We start from the raw sequence: 14,385 nt of genomic DNA, 5'->3' as shown, positions 1-14,385 counted from the left end.
ATGGGTCAATTAACCCATAAAAGCCTCTTACATAGCCTCCCCATTGTTTCTTTTTCTTTCTCTCAACATGGTTTTATAAACTATTTTATAATTAGAATTATAGGATGGTTGGCCTGGACAATGGCTGAGAGATAAGGTGGCATATCTGAGCCGTTAGATAGCAGTAATATTTGGCATTCTTAGCCCATCTGTACTAAGCAATAAAACTATCAATGCAATTGTCATTCAGCAGTCCATCTAGTCATTAGATTTTTAAACATTACCCTAAAAAATGATAAAGCTTGCCCAATATAGGTGAACCTTATCACTCATTCACCAAGGTCACATTTATTCAAATAAGACCTACCTTAGTTGTCTTTACTTTGTTTCCAGTACTGCAACTCCATCCAGACAAATCTGGTAGTACTTTACATTCCTCTCCTTCTAGACATGGCTGCATTTGGCACCACCACTTCTGAACCACTATTGATGCTATGAGAAAACAAGTGATGCTGTTAAAAACATTAGCAATTCATTAGTTCATGCTGTATTATTTCTTAACTCAAATGTATACTTCCAGTGAAATCCAAAGATCTCAAAGTAAGGATTTCACGATGTATTGCAAGAAGCACACAACACATTATCAGATGTTATTGTTGCAGCTCCAGACTGGCTATGGATGAAATCAATGTCCAATTAAATGTCCTATAGTGAATATTATATATATATATATATATATATATATATGCAGATATATTAATTTATTATTTTTGAAATACGAACTGAGACAAAAATTCATATCATCCAGAGTCTGCCATGGAACACAGCTATGAAAGGAAGAAATCATGTTAAAAATAATATCATAATATAGTTACAAGGAAAGCCATTCTAATTTTTGAGATTTATTTATTTATTTATTGAATGATTGATTGATTGATTGATTGATTGATTGGATTTGTATGCCGCCCCTCTCCGCAAACTCGGGGTGGCTAACAACAATAGTAAAAGACAATATGTAACAATCCAATTTAATAAAACCATTAAAAGCCCTAATTATAAAAAACCAGACATAAACACAAACATACCATGCATAACTTGTAATGGCCTAGGGGAAGGAATATCTTAACTCCCCCATGCCTGGCGACAAAGGTGGGTCTTGAGTAGTTTGCGAAAGACAAGGAGGGTGGGGGCTGTTCTAATCTCTGGGGGGAGTTGATTCCAGCAGGCCAGGGCCGCCGGCTCTTCCCCTGGGCCTCGCTAAACGACATTGTTTGGTCGACGGGACCCGGAGAAAGCCAATTATTTTCACTTTTCCATAAATACACACAAACACGCTTGAAAAAATCTATCCGATGCAAAGTTCAGGTACTGATCAAGCAAATCAAAGATTATTTCCTATGGTGGGCATCAATTATGCAGAAAGCAAAACAACAATTTTTCATTTCATTTTCCACATAACTTGGATTTTATATCCAAAATGGTCCACTCCAATTCTGTGAATGGAGATGGTGGAGATCAATTTAAGATTTTTACACTCAGGGTGTGCATTCTTACCACTGAAGTATAACGTATTCACCTTTCTTTAAAAATTAAAAGGCTATATGGTTACTTTTTATAAATAGATGATAAAAGAATGAGTAATGAAACAAAGGAGCTTTATAGAAACACAAGAATGCATTTTAAAATCCAATCATCACTAAAATTAATTATAACTTCCTATTACAACCACATTGCAAATAATTACAAGTCTCTTATATAATACACCAGTAGTTAGATAACCATGCTTCGCTATAAAATCAAGGACAGTTAAAGCTTGAAAATTAATGAGTAGTTATGATCAATCTTGATACATTGACACTTGAAAAATGTATGTAGAATGTGTAAGTCCTTAGCATCAGAGCGTATTAATATAAGGCAACTGGCAGTTAGAACAGAGTTCTTTTCATGTGGGGAGGGGGAGTAGAATGTTCAATTCCTTAGCATCAGAGCATGTTAAATAATATAATACTGTATAGGAAATACTAATGATCTGATGGCCATTTCAAAAAATTATTTCTTAGTGAGCACCTAGAAGCCACAAGGAACATACATGCCAAGTTTCAAGTTTGTAGGCTTTACAGTTCTGGAGATTTCATGATGAGTGAGTGGTATACAGTGTTCCCTCGATTTTCGCGGGTTCGAACTTCGCGGGTGATTCTGGTTTTTCAAAAATATTAATTAAAAAATACTTTGTGGTTTTTTTCCCTATACCACGGTTTTTTCAGCCCGATGACATCATACGTCATCGCCAAACTTTCGTCCGCCTTTAATAAATAGTTTTTTTAATAAACTTTAATAAATAAACATGGTGAGTAATAATCTAAATGGTTGCTAAGGGAATGGGAAATGGTAATTTAGGGGTTTAAAGTGTTAAGGGAAGGCTTGTGACACTATTCATAGCCAAAAATAGTGTATTTACTTCCACATCTCTACTTCGTGGAAATTCGACTTTCGCAGGCGGCCTCAGAACGCATCCCCCGCAAAAATCGAGGGAACACTGTATATAGATACCAGCAAAAAGGTTTTATTTGATGTATGAATCTTAAACAAAAATTACACTGCAAAAGAATAGAACAGTATCTTGGCAATTGTAATTAAAACAACAGTAAATCTGGAAGGTTAAGAAGTTGAGCAGCCAAAAAAACAGTATGAAACTTAAATTTTCTCAGTCAAAGCCATCCGCCTTATAAATTGGCTTTTCCACCACAGGGGGAAATCTTTTTAAAGATTAGAAGCCCAAAGCACTTTTGCATGCGACTTTTAAAATTCATAGATAGGAAAAGATATATTTTTATTCAGAAACTGTTAAACAGCAAAGTCAATCCTTCTACTCAAATATTCAAACTCTTAGCCTCCTATATGGTAGTATCTTTTTGGTTTTTTTACTTCTATATTATTTTAAAAAGAAGTTAACTAGCTTTTCTAGAAATTGCAGCATTTCTTCCCACTAATCTTACTTGCTATCATCTCTGCCATAAGTACTGCCACCCACAAATTCTTGTTTATTTTCTTACTTTCTTCTTTTGCCATTTTCAGTTCTGGTTCAATTCTGAACAATTCTTAATGGCAGCTAACATATGCTTATTCTTGGAGACAAAGCTGCAAGCAAGTAATACCTCATTCAATATCTTTGAGAGTGATAGAGTCAGAATGTTGTGTTGAAATTGGGGAGGCCCATTTGTAAATTGTCATTTATTCCATTTTAAACGTAATTCTGCCCCCCCCCTTATTTTTCTTAAAAGCACTGCCATGCAGAACTATGACTAATTGTATGCAAGTTTACATAGAACATATATACATTTGAAATCTAGAGCACATGTAATACAGTGGTACCTCATGATATGAACCCCTCGCCATACGAACAACCCGAGATATGAACCCGGGGTTCGGATATTTTTTGCCTCTTCTTATGAACGTTTTCCGTCTTACAAACCTGCCCCCACCGCCCGGCTGTCGCTTTTTGAAACAGCCGGGGGCTTCCCAGCGTCCTCCTGAACCCGAACGCCAAACCCTAACTTCCGGGTTCAGTGTTCGGGAGGCCGCCGAGAAGCCCCCCGGCTGTTTCAAACGGTGACAGCCGGGCGGCGGGGCTTCTCGGCAGCCATCCGAACCTGAACTTTTGCCGAACTTCCAGGTTGAAACAGCCGGGCGGCGGCGGTTTTTTTGCGTTTTTTTTCCGTTGCACACATTAATTCATTTTTCATTGTTTCTTATGGGAAACAATGTTTCGCCTTACGAACTTTTCAAACCTCCCCCGGGAAACAATTAGGTTCGTAAGACGAGGTATTACTGTATAACTATGTGAATTTAACCACATGTATGCACAAGGGCATACTGCTAATAAAAATCTCTAGACCCCAAGCAAACTTTTCAGAATGGGTCCCTGTGGAAAAGTTAAACTTCCCTAAAACAGAAGAATGTTATATGCAACTGTCAAGGTCAACATTTTTTCTTTGTGATGTCTGATTGTTAAAATTCCTTGAAACTGAAACAATGGTGAACTTTCAAGCTGAATGGCCACAAACTAGTTTTCCTTTGTGTTCTGTGTTTCACCAACAGCTGTGGCTGGCATTCTTTAGAGGTAGAGTGAACTGATTAGTGATATATCTCTCGGCAGCTCATAGGCAACAGAAATGGGTGAATGGCTTGTTGTATTTGATGCTTGAAAACCGATATTTGTTTGATTTTTTTTTTCAATTGGTACATTTTGAAGGAACCTCAAGAATACTGGTTCCTGATTGATCTGGAACAGGTTGCACATTGGTTCTTGTGTAACTGGAATTCTGATTGCTTTATTTTGTATAATTTCAAAATTGGTTTCCTCGTTAAAAATGTTGTAAATGCATTCTGCATTAGGCACAAATACCAATAAAGAGCACTTGGCCTGTTAACTGCATGTGTGTTTCTGTGTTGTTTTGTTCCTATCTGTCTGTCATCTCCCATCAATTCATCAATTCCAAGACTAAGACAGCTCAGATGCAAAGCCCCCTCCCTTCCACCCCCAGACAGTCAAACCCACACATTCAACACTCAAAAATTAAGTTTACATTTCATTGCCTGGGATTGTTTCATTAATTCATTGTCCAAATACACACTGCTGTGACACTATGTGGGTTGCCATCAGCTTTCCATTCGAGTAGAGAAGGTATGTAAAATTTAGCAACGAAAAAGGTAGAATAGCAGAGGGTGAGCAAAGAAAAAACAACTGAACCCCAGAAATGATATTGTGAATTCCAGCTCCCTCCCCCCATGACTAAACTGAGAATCCAGAAATAGAGAATCACAAATTGTAGCATGACAAAATACCTAGGTATTTTTAAAATTAAAAAACCCACCTTTAAAAACAAAGTTTCAACACATAGTTTATGCATATTCCTTACGCAGATGGGTTTAGCACTCTTTTAAAACATTGCTAGACTTGTGTTTAAGAAGTTGGCTTATTACTCTTTTTTTGTTGCAAATGTGTATCCTGTTCAGAATGTTGATTTGTATTCTGCTTTGATCAGTGTAATTGTAAGGTTTTTACTGTTTTTGCATAGAAGAAGGGAGAGACAGGAAGTTCCAGCTCTTTCTGATATATGGGCAGATCAGATCTAGCTTAAGACACAGAAGAGGGGATATGCCAAGCAGAGGCACTTAGAGAACTCTTTTATACTTCACTGCACCCTCAGCTTCTGTGACCCATCAGCTGGGCTATTTTTAGACAAAGTATTATTCCAAAAGAATATTGTATTGAGAAGTTGGTAACTGACATGTTATAGATGCAGAACACCTTTCTGTCTGCCACTCATTAAACCAAGCAGGTTAATTATCATTCAAAGTGCTTACCAATATTCATAAATTCTTGCCCCAGCACATGTTAAAGACAGAAAATTGTGGTTTTCCTGCTAGCAGGTGACATTTGGTGAAGGAAAATGAACTACATTATTTTTCAGAGTATAAGACACATGTTTTTACTCCCCAAAAGAGGGTCAAAAACTCGGTGTATCTTATATTCTAAATGTAGCCCCACCCACCCACCAGCCCCCTCCCTTTGGAGGTTTTTGACTTCTGCACATCACATTTTTGGACAGTTCCAGGCAGCAGGGATCACTTCCACTCATGGCCAGGGGAAGGTAGGGACTTGATTGATGAAGTGGGCGCTGTGCAGGAGGCATAAGGCAAGGTGCCTTGCCAGTTGGCCTGGTGAGGAAAGCATTTTCATCACATCTCAGGTGGCAGGCAGTTCTGGTCGATGTTTCCGCTTGAAAATTCTTTCCTCCTCAATTCCAAAAATGGGGTGTGCTACTAGAGCTGCCTGCCCCCCAAAATGCAATGCTGTTTTGGTTCTCCACACATTTTTGGAATCAGGGATTGTTCTGTCGAGCTCTCTGGTAGAATCCTCCCAAAAATGCACAGATACAATTTCAGACACACACACGTTTGAAAATTCAAAACAATGTTCTTTATATCGAAAATGCAAATAAACAGAGCACTCTTTTTGTATAGCAAAGAGCACTTGTTTCCACACAAATTTGTAATTTGTACAAGTCCCTTATCAGTTCTGTGATACTTAGCTTGCAGCTGTGAGACAATTCACAGTCCTTCTTCTTTCACAAAGTGAAACACACTTTGCTCTGGGTTAGTTTCAAAGCGGGGGAAAATCAGCACACAAAGATCAAAGTCAGCAAAGCAGTCACGAAACACAAGGATCAGATAATCCTCCACAATGGCCAAACCCACAGGCTGCTCTTTACAGCAGCCTCACTGATTACCACAGCCACAACCAACCACAGGTGGGCTCATTTTCTTTGATAATAATCTCTCAGTTGTTGTTGCCTATGCATCGCTCTCCTCATGCGTGGCTGTATCATTAACTCTTGTTCTGAATCCAAGGAGGAGCTCGATAATTGATCTCCTTCTGAGCTGTCTGCCACACTCTCCTCCTCCCTGTGACTCATGTCTTCTTGGTCAGAGGAGCCTTCATCAGCAGATTCCACCAGGGGCAAAACACGCCTGCAGGGCCAGCGCTAACCACAACAGGGATCATGGCACTTCTGCCTGAAAACACTTTCCTCCCCATTTCAAAAATGGAGCATGCAGAGATCAAAAAAGAGCATTGCGTTTCAGGTGGCGGGCAGCGCCAGCTGGATGCCCCGTTTTTGGAATCAGGGTGGAAAGTGTTTTGGGGCCGCAGTGCCAGCCGGAATCACCCATTGCCTGAAACATGATGCTCTTTTTTACCTCCTCATGCCCCATTTTTTGAATGGGGATGGGTGGGTGGTGGGTGGCTCTGGCCGGCACTGCAGCCTGAAAACACTTTTCTCTCCATTCCAAAAACAGGGCTTGAGGAGGCAAAAAAAGAACATCGCATTTCAGGAGGTGGGTGTTCATAGCATACATAGCAAAGACAAATATTGTTCCAGCACCACTTTTTTGTCTACTCATTTGACTCCTGATGATGAGATGTTAGTTTTATCAGAAATGATTTCATAGAATTATGCTTTATTGAGACAGACAAGAATAGACTCACTCTCCAAAAAGACCTTGACCTTGTTTCAGATTGGTCTAACACCTGGCAACTTCAAATATCAACCAACAAATGCTCTACCCTCCACATCGGCAAAAAGAATCCAAACCTCATATATGAACTGAATAAACAAACCCTCACAGCCAACCCACATTCAGTAAAAGACCTTGGAATACTAATATCAAATGACCTAAGTGCTAAAGCCCACTGCAACTATATCGCCAAAAAGGCTTCCAGAGTTGTTAACCTGATCCTACGTAGCTTCTGCTCTGGCAATCTCACACTACTGACTAGAGCCTACAAAACTTATGCCAGACCCATCCTCGAATACAGCTCATCTGTCTGGAACCCACACCACACTTCAGACATCAACACTATCGAAAACGTCCAAAGATATTTCACCAGAAGAGCCCTTCACTCCTCCACTCGAAACAGAATACCTTACGAAAACAGACTAACTATCCTAGGTCTTGAAAGCTTAGAATTGCGGCGCCTAAAACACGATTTAAGTATTGCCTACAAGATCATATGCTGCAATGTCCTTCCAGTCAACAACTACTTCACCTTCAACCGCAACAACACAAGAGCATGCAACAGATTCAAACTTAATATTAACCGCTCCAAACTTGACTATAAAAAATATGACTTTAACAATCGAGTCGTCGATGCGTGGAACTCATTACCGGACTCTATAGTGTCTACTCCCAACCCCCAACATTTCTCCCTTAGACTCTCCACGATTGACCTCTCCAGGTTCCTAAGAGGCCAGTAAGGGGCGTACATAAGTGCACTGATGTGCCTAACGTCCCCTGTCCAATTACCTTTCCTTTTCTCATATATCCTATATATTCTCTCCCTCTCATCCACTCCTCTTCTTTTTTACTTACTATCCCTATATACTGTATACTACTTAATGTCTATTTCATTCCATATGTATTGTATATTGGACAAAGAATAAATAAATAAATAAGCAAGTAAATAAATAAATAAATAAATAAAGTCTGTATGTGATTTTGGTTTCTCTTCTTCTTATACCCTACAGGGCCTGGGAGAAGCCAATCTGAAGCTTTTTCTAATATTTTCTTAACCTCCCTTGACTTAACACATGCTTCTACACCTGTTGTTGTCTTAACACCTTTTTTTTCAAGGTTATTTCCATGGTATCACATAAGTTGATAACGGATGAATATGAATGTCTAGTAACTGAAAAAAACTTTCCAAAACTAAGATGCAATCATATCTGAAAAAGTGGCCAAGAAACCTATGGACAGTTTCTAGAATAGAAGGTTGTCCTTTACATGGAACAAAAAGATCCATCTTGATAAACAAAACCACTAAAGGGGGAAAGGTTTTTAAAAAAACATGCATGTCTGAGAGATCATTAATAAAAGAAACTGTGTCTCAAGGAGAACAGAATTATCATGCTTAGCATGGAAAGAAGTTTTCATGCTACTGCTTCTTGCTGGGAAATCCTTGTAAGATCCAGCAGCCGGAATTTATAAACTATTTAGTAGTGACAAAGTCACATTTCCTGAGATGCACCACAAAAAGGCTAGTCTACATTGAATTATATACAATGCCCTTTTGCCTTTGATCTTCCAAGGAAAATCTGGACAATACTTAACTAGAATCAAACTTTTTAATTGTATTCATCACCCATATTGTGTGTTTGTAAAATAACTCACTGCTTTGGTGTTTTTACATTTCGGTACACATTTTATATCTTGTTTCTGTGAATTTTATGCACTATGCTTCATTTTGCTATGCCATACCAAAAAAAACCCACCCACAGATAGCCTCGGTTTGTTGACAAATATGACATGAGGAAACCAAATCCCTCACACCAATTTTTTTTTACATTCTCTTTTTGTCCACCAGAAATCCCCAAGCAAAAATTACAATATTTTTTAAACTTCCACATTTTTTGTTTTGTTCCCCCAAATTAAGGTGCATCCTATACTCCAGTGCATCTTATACTCCAAAAAATAAGGTAGGTGCACTCATCAATCACTTTCCTTAATGTGTCTCACATTAATACAATAATTACAGTACCACTCACTGATTTCATTATTAAAGCAAAATAGACTTGGTCATTGTGGCAGGAATGTTTATGCCAATATTCTGCCATTCTGGATAACATTATAATATAATGTCTGGCTAGGACTTAATATTTAGCAAGGAACAAATGAAGAAAAAGTAGAATGGGAAATGCTTTCAAGATTGCATCGTAATTCCCTAACCCACAAGATACAATGCTGATTGGAGCAAGTATCCAGGAAGAAAACTTTAAAATATATCTTCATTAGTTGTGCTTTTTACAGAAAAAATTATATGTCATCATACAGGGTAACACTGGAATAATATGAATGCAAGACCCATAACCAAGCCTACAGGTAGCCAGAGTTGAGGGGAGGGAACCATGTTCAAAACTGGAAGTGTCCACCAGTCATATTCTGCAAAGCCAGGGCCAATGTTTCATTCTTAAAGGAAGAATAAGGATTGATAGACGTTGACAGGAAGCACACAGCACACCAACATTGGTTGGAAAATATGTATTCTTCCATTAGTACTTTGCTGCCTTGGGACAGCTTTAAAGGTCCTAGACATATTAATGACAACTGATCAAGAACAAGCTGTCGTGAAAGGTTAACTACAGCTGGGATTTGGGACCTCAAGGTTCTCTGTTTTTCTCAGGGCTTTTGCCTCCACAAGCTTTTAGGTCTGGTAAACTAAACACAGGCAAGAGGATCTCAGTCTGCCTCTGTTGACCTGCCAGCAACACACTGATTTCACTTTGCCTGTCAGCTCCCTCCTATATCATGGCAATGCAGCTACAGTGCAAAAGCTGAGAATACGGAAAAGTGACGAATAAGCAAGCAATGTTGCATGATGTGCTGCCCTCCTGAGCACAAAGCAGCAAGCCTCAGGCTGCCTGTTTCCTCTTCTCTGCCACTGCAGTCAATTCTACCAGTTCATTCAAACTAAGCAGGATCTCTCATTAGGTCTGATTAGCGTATGTGATGGTTTGTTGACAAGTCTGACTCATAAAGAATAATTTGTTTTCTCCAACATAGTTTAAGTTGACTATTGTTCTTTGTTTAAACATGACTCTTCCTTGTTGCAGTGTTCAGGAGAAAGACCTGCATGAGCCTAAAAATCACAGTTTCTAATGAAAGCAAGGTAGTGATGCTTATCTGTGTCTTCTTTGGGTATAAAGGTTATTAGTGACTCTGTCCAAGACTTAGGAAGTTTTGTCTGCTCCAATATTTCATTATACAGTATACCTTTAATAGTAATGAGTCCATTGGATGATATATTTCGTTATAGAATTCTGCAGGAATTCCATCTGGTTTATGTGTATGTTCAAAATAGCTTTGTCTCATTTATCTAATCTTCTGAACTATTTCTTCCTGAGTAATTAAAATAATTTTATGCTTAATCATTTCTTTTTCTCTCTTAATTTTCTTATCTTGAGAATATTGCATCCTAACTTCTAATTCTTCACGTTTCTTCTGCAGTTCCAATTGCTGTGCTTCCCCCCCCCCCCTATTCTGTTTTGCCATATAGGCTATTGTTAATCCTCTAGATATACTGTACCTTCTTGGTATCCCATACATTCTATAAAGTTGTATATCCATTTCTGTTTTATTGCAAAAACAGGTCCAATTCTTTTTCTATCCATTCAACATACCGTACTTTCTTTCTATTAAGACACTCTGGTTCATGGTCTATCTTTCTTTTTATTCTTCCCTTCCATTTCACTATTATTGGGTTATGATCTACCCATGAATTTGCTACAATCTCTACTTCCATTATATTATCACCCAATTCCATATCCATCCATACTATGTCTATCCTGGACCATGAACTGTATGAGTTAGAAAAGAAAGTGTATTGATTTTTTTGTGGATTAAATTTTCTCCAAGTATCTTTCAGATTCAATTCTCTTCTTCTTATTTTTACCACTTTTATAATCTTCCTTTGAGTCTACTACTGCATTAAAATGTCCTATCAGACAAATATTCTCAAATTATAGTTCTACTATCTTCTTATGCAATTTACTGTAATATTCCCCCTGAGTTGTATTGGGCACCTATATGACTGCCAGGGGTGTACATTTTTGTCTTATTAATAGTTCTATTAGTAGTGTTCTCACTTCTTCATCCGCATATAACTATCTTGGTTTTAACCTTTCTTTAATATATACTGCTATACCTCTCTCCCTTTTTTTGTGCCAATGCCAAATGTAATTTTCCTATTTTTGGAAATTCTAGAATGCAACCTTGCTGTTTTTTAATGTGTGTTTCTTGTAAACAAATAATGTCTGCCTTCTGTTTTTGAAGTTTGGAAAATACTAACTTTCTTTTAACTTGTGAATTCAACCCATTTATATTAAGTGATATTAATTTAATTTCTTCTTCCATCCTATTATCTACTGGTTGTCCACATTCCTATACTTTGTCTTGTCTCCTTTTGTATCCTTGCCTTTGCCCTTCTATTTTCTTATTGTTGTCTACCTCTGTCTTGTTCCACATTCTCCTTTCTTCCCTTCTACCTGATGATCTTCCTGGCTTTCCTCTTCCAATACCTATCCACTCTCTTGTTCTTCATCCATTCCTACATACTGATTATAAAACTCTGGAGCTTTATCCAAAGTGTCAAGTCTTATTTTTCACTAGTTGCGAGGAGAGAAAATTATAGTTCCTCCTTTGCTCTCTAATTCGTCTAGGTATTTATTTAAGAGTCACAATCATATATCAATGACTCATCTCTAGTCCTATAAATTTATAAATTAGTCCCTATATAAATTTCATCCCTCACTGTCTTTTTAGAAAATCTTATGTGAACTTCACGCAGTAGCTTATGGCATGGGGCATAGTATGTCTAAACTCTATAAATCTCAATGCTATTCTGCATTTCCCTTTTTTCCACATGTAGTACCTCTGCTAGAAGTACCATTAAAAGGTTCGCTAGATCTTCTTCCTTTTTCTCTCTCATATTTTGAAACCTCTAATTCGGGAATCATAACTGCCTATTGACTACCATCAGCCTTTCCTAAAATACAGAGAATTCTAATGCTTCATTTTAAAGTTCTTGCAAATAACTAACCTCCGTCTTCACAATAATTGACTGAAAAAGATCTTACAGTTTTACAATTGTCCAAAATAAATTTCAGTATTGACAGTAAGACAAGAATTTTGGATGCTGCTAAAGCATCTGGACTAAAATGTTACATTTGCTTTAACTACACATGTTGGCTTTCCAGTTTAAGAGAAATCAGTTTCAAAAGTTATTTTAAAGTATTAATATCCCCATTATCACAAAAGAAATCCCATTTATATTAGAGATTAACCTGAAATTGATCATGTCAATAAGGGTCAAATAAATAAATAAATACATAAACTCAGTACCTTCTAAAAATCTTCAGTCTTTAATGCTGGAAATACAACTTTGATTACAAAAGGGACCTAAATCCCTTTCTTCAATAAAGATATTGTAAGTGTTATATAAAATATTTATAATTGTATCTACAATGATTTCTGGAATTGGCCTCTTCATTTCCATACAGAAGTAGACGTCTAAACATATGTCCATGATAAGGTCGAAGGCAGGAATTTTTTTTAACCACATAGTTTTCGATTCCATTCTATTTTTTTTTTGCTCTCCTTTTCTTTTTTCTTTTTAGTAAAGTCAGTTCATTTATTTTTCTATTCTAAGATTCCTGTTCTCTGGTAGTGCTTATAGATACAAATTATTGTTGAAGTCACCAGGGCAACGGAATAAATAGCATGCATTTAGCAGCCATTTAAATTTGCCAGAAGCCCAGCATCTATTCATCCATTCTGTTATTCTTCTATTAGTATATACTGAATATGCCTGGTACATATGCCCTATACAGGTAGTTCTCCACTTACAACAGTTCATTGAGTGACGAGTTACAACAGCACTGAAAAAAGTGAGTTATGACCGTTTTTCACAGCTACAACCTTTGAAGCATCCCCATGATCATTTGACCAAAATTCAGATGCTTGGCAACTAGTTCATACTTATGACCATTGCTGTGGACTGGGGTCACTGATCCCCTTTTTCAACCTTCTGACCAACAAAGGCAATGGGAAAGACAGATCATTGAATAACCATGTTACTGCAGTGATTATCAATTGCAGTGATTCACTTAACTGTGGAATGAAAGTCATAAAATGGGGCAAAACTCACTTAACAATGTCTCACTTAACAACAGAAATTTGGAGGTCAATTGTGGTCATAAGTCAAGGACTACCTATATAAAACTACTACCATCCATAAGCACCTTCCATATAATCTTAAAATTTTCTGTTTTCAAGTAGAATGTTTCTGAATTTCCCATAACGTTACAATAACTCAGTCATTTGAAGGCAACATCTGTAGCTATTCTATTCTATTCCATTCCATTCAAATCCTTCTGACATTCATATTTCTTTTTCCCTTTTATTTTTATTTTTTCTTCGCACTTTAATTGCTAAGGAATGGCAAAAGAACTATATGTTTGACTGGAAACTCTTGCCTGCACGATGATTTCAATGAAATCTCAATGGTAATTTTAGGGAAATGCTTTGTTCACATAAACCAAAGCACTTTTCCAAAGCTGCTAAGAAATGCTAGTCTTTCAGGGGAATAGTATCCTATGTTTTTTAAGTAGTTTCTTGGCATCACATATAAATCCATTTGCACCAACTAAGCTGCCAAGCCAATCAATAATGTACCAGCAGAGGCTTTGAGCCATTTCAAATAGATCCCAAATGACACTATTCAATAAAATATAGATGGGCTCAGAGGTTTTTTTTAGCAGTTTGCACAGGTGATTAGATTGCATGCTTTTATTCCTATGTGTTACGCCTACTTTATAGTAACAAGTTTTCCTACTTTTAAAAGTAGATTTCAGGGACGGAATCGGAGATATTATAGCTAAATTGACCCTCCAACAAGTGTGGGGGGAAAGGAAATGTTGATTTTAAAACACATCCCTTTTTGAGTTAAAATAAGATACAATTGCATCCAAAATATTGGCTTCTGAAGTCAGAACTGGGCAATAATTACAGTTTCAATGGAAAAGCTCTTTATAGGAAGAAAAATCTATAGTCAATTTTCTGAATAAGTGGAAGAGTCACTGTTTTTCTAAAATCAGTTAAATAATTAATTCACATCTTACTATACAATTATGAACTATCAAATGCATATACAAAAAGCTACCTTTTTTTTCTGTAATTCATTTCCTCCATTAAATATATCTTGGTACCTTATGTCCTAAATCTCTTAGCAAAGCAAATCCTTTTTTTCCCAGGGGAGAGGAAGAATATCACTTAAAATAGCAAATTGAC

The 14,385-nt window shown here is 37.2% G+C and overlaps 1 protein-coding gene across 4 annotated transcripts in view; it reads right to left on the bottom strand.

The window, feature by feature from the left end:
* TAFA3 (TAFA chemokine like family member 3) overlaps positions 1-14,385 on the bottom strand; it is a 112,661-nt gene that overhangs the window by 9,092 nt on the left and 89,184 nt on the right. For all 4 annotated transcript variants that reach the window (XM_070745634.1, XM_070745635.1, XM_070745638.1 and 1 more), the window contains exon 5: positions 347-471. In XM_070745634.1, coding sequence (XP_070601735.1) covers positions 347-471 — 125 coding nt within the window. The remainder of the gene's footprint in view (positions 1-346; positions 472-14,385) is intronic.

The sequence above is a fragment of the Erythrolamprus reginae genome, chromosome 3 (assembly GCF_031021105.1).
Source record: "Erythrolamprus reginae isolate rEryReg1 chromosome 3, rEryReg1.hap1, whole genome shotgun sequence".
Taxonomy (NCBI): domain Eukaryota; kingdom Metazoa; phylum Chordata; class Lepidosauria; order Squamata; family Dipsadidae; genus Erythrolamprus; species Erythrolamprus reginae.
The sequence above is the reverse complement of the archived record's forward strand: the minus strand, read 5'-3'. Positions and strand labels throughout refer to the sequence as shown.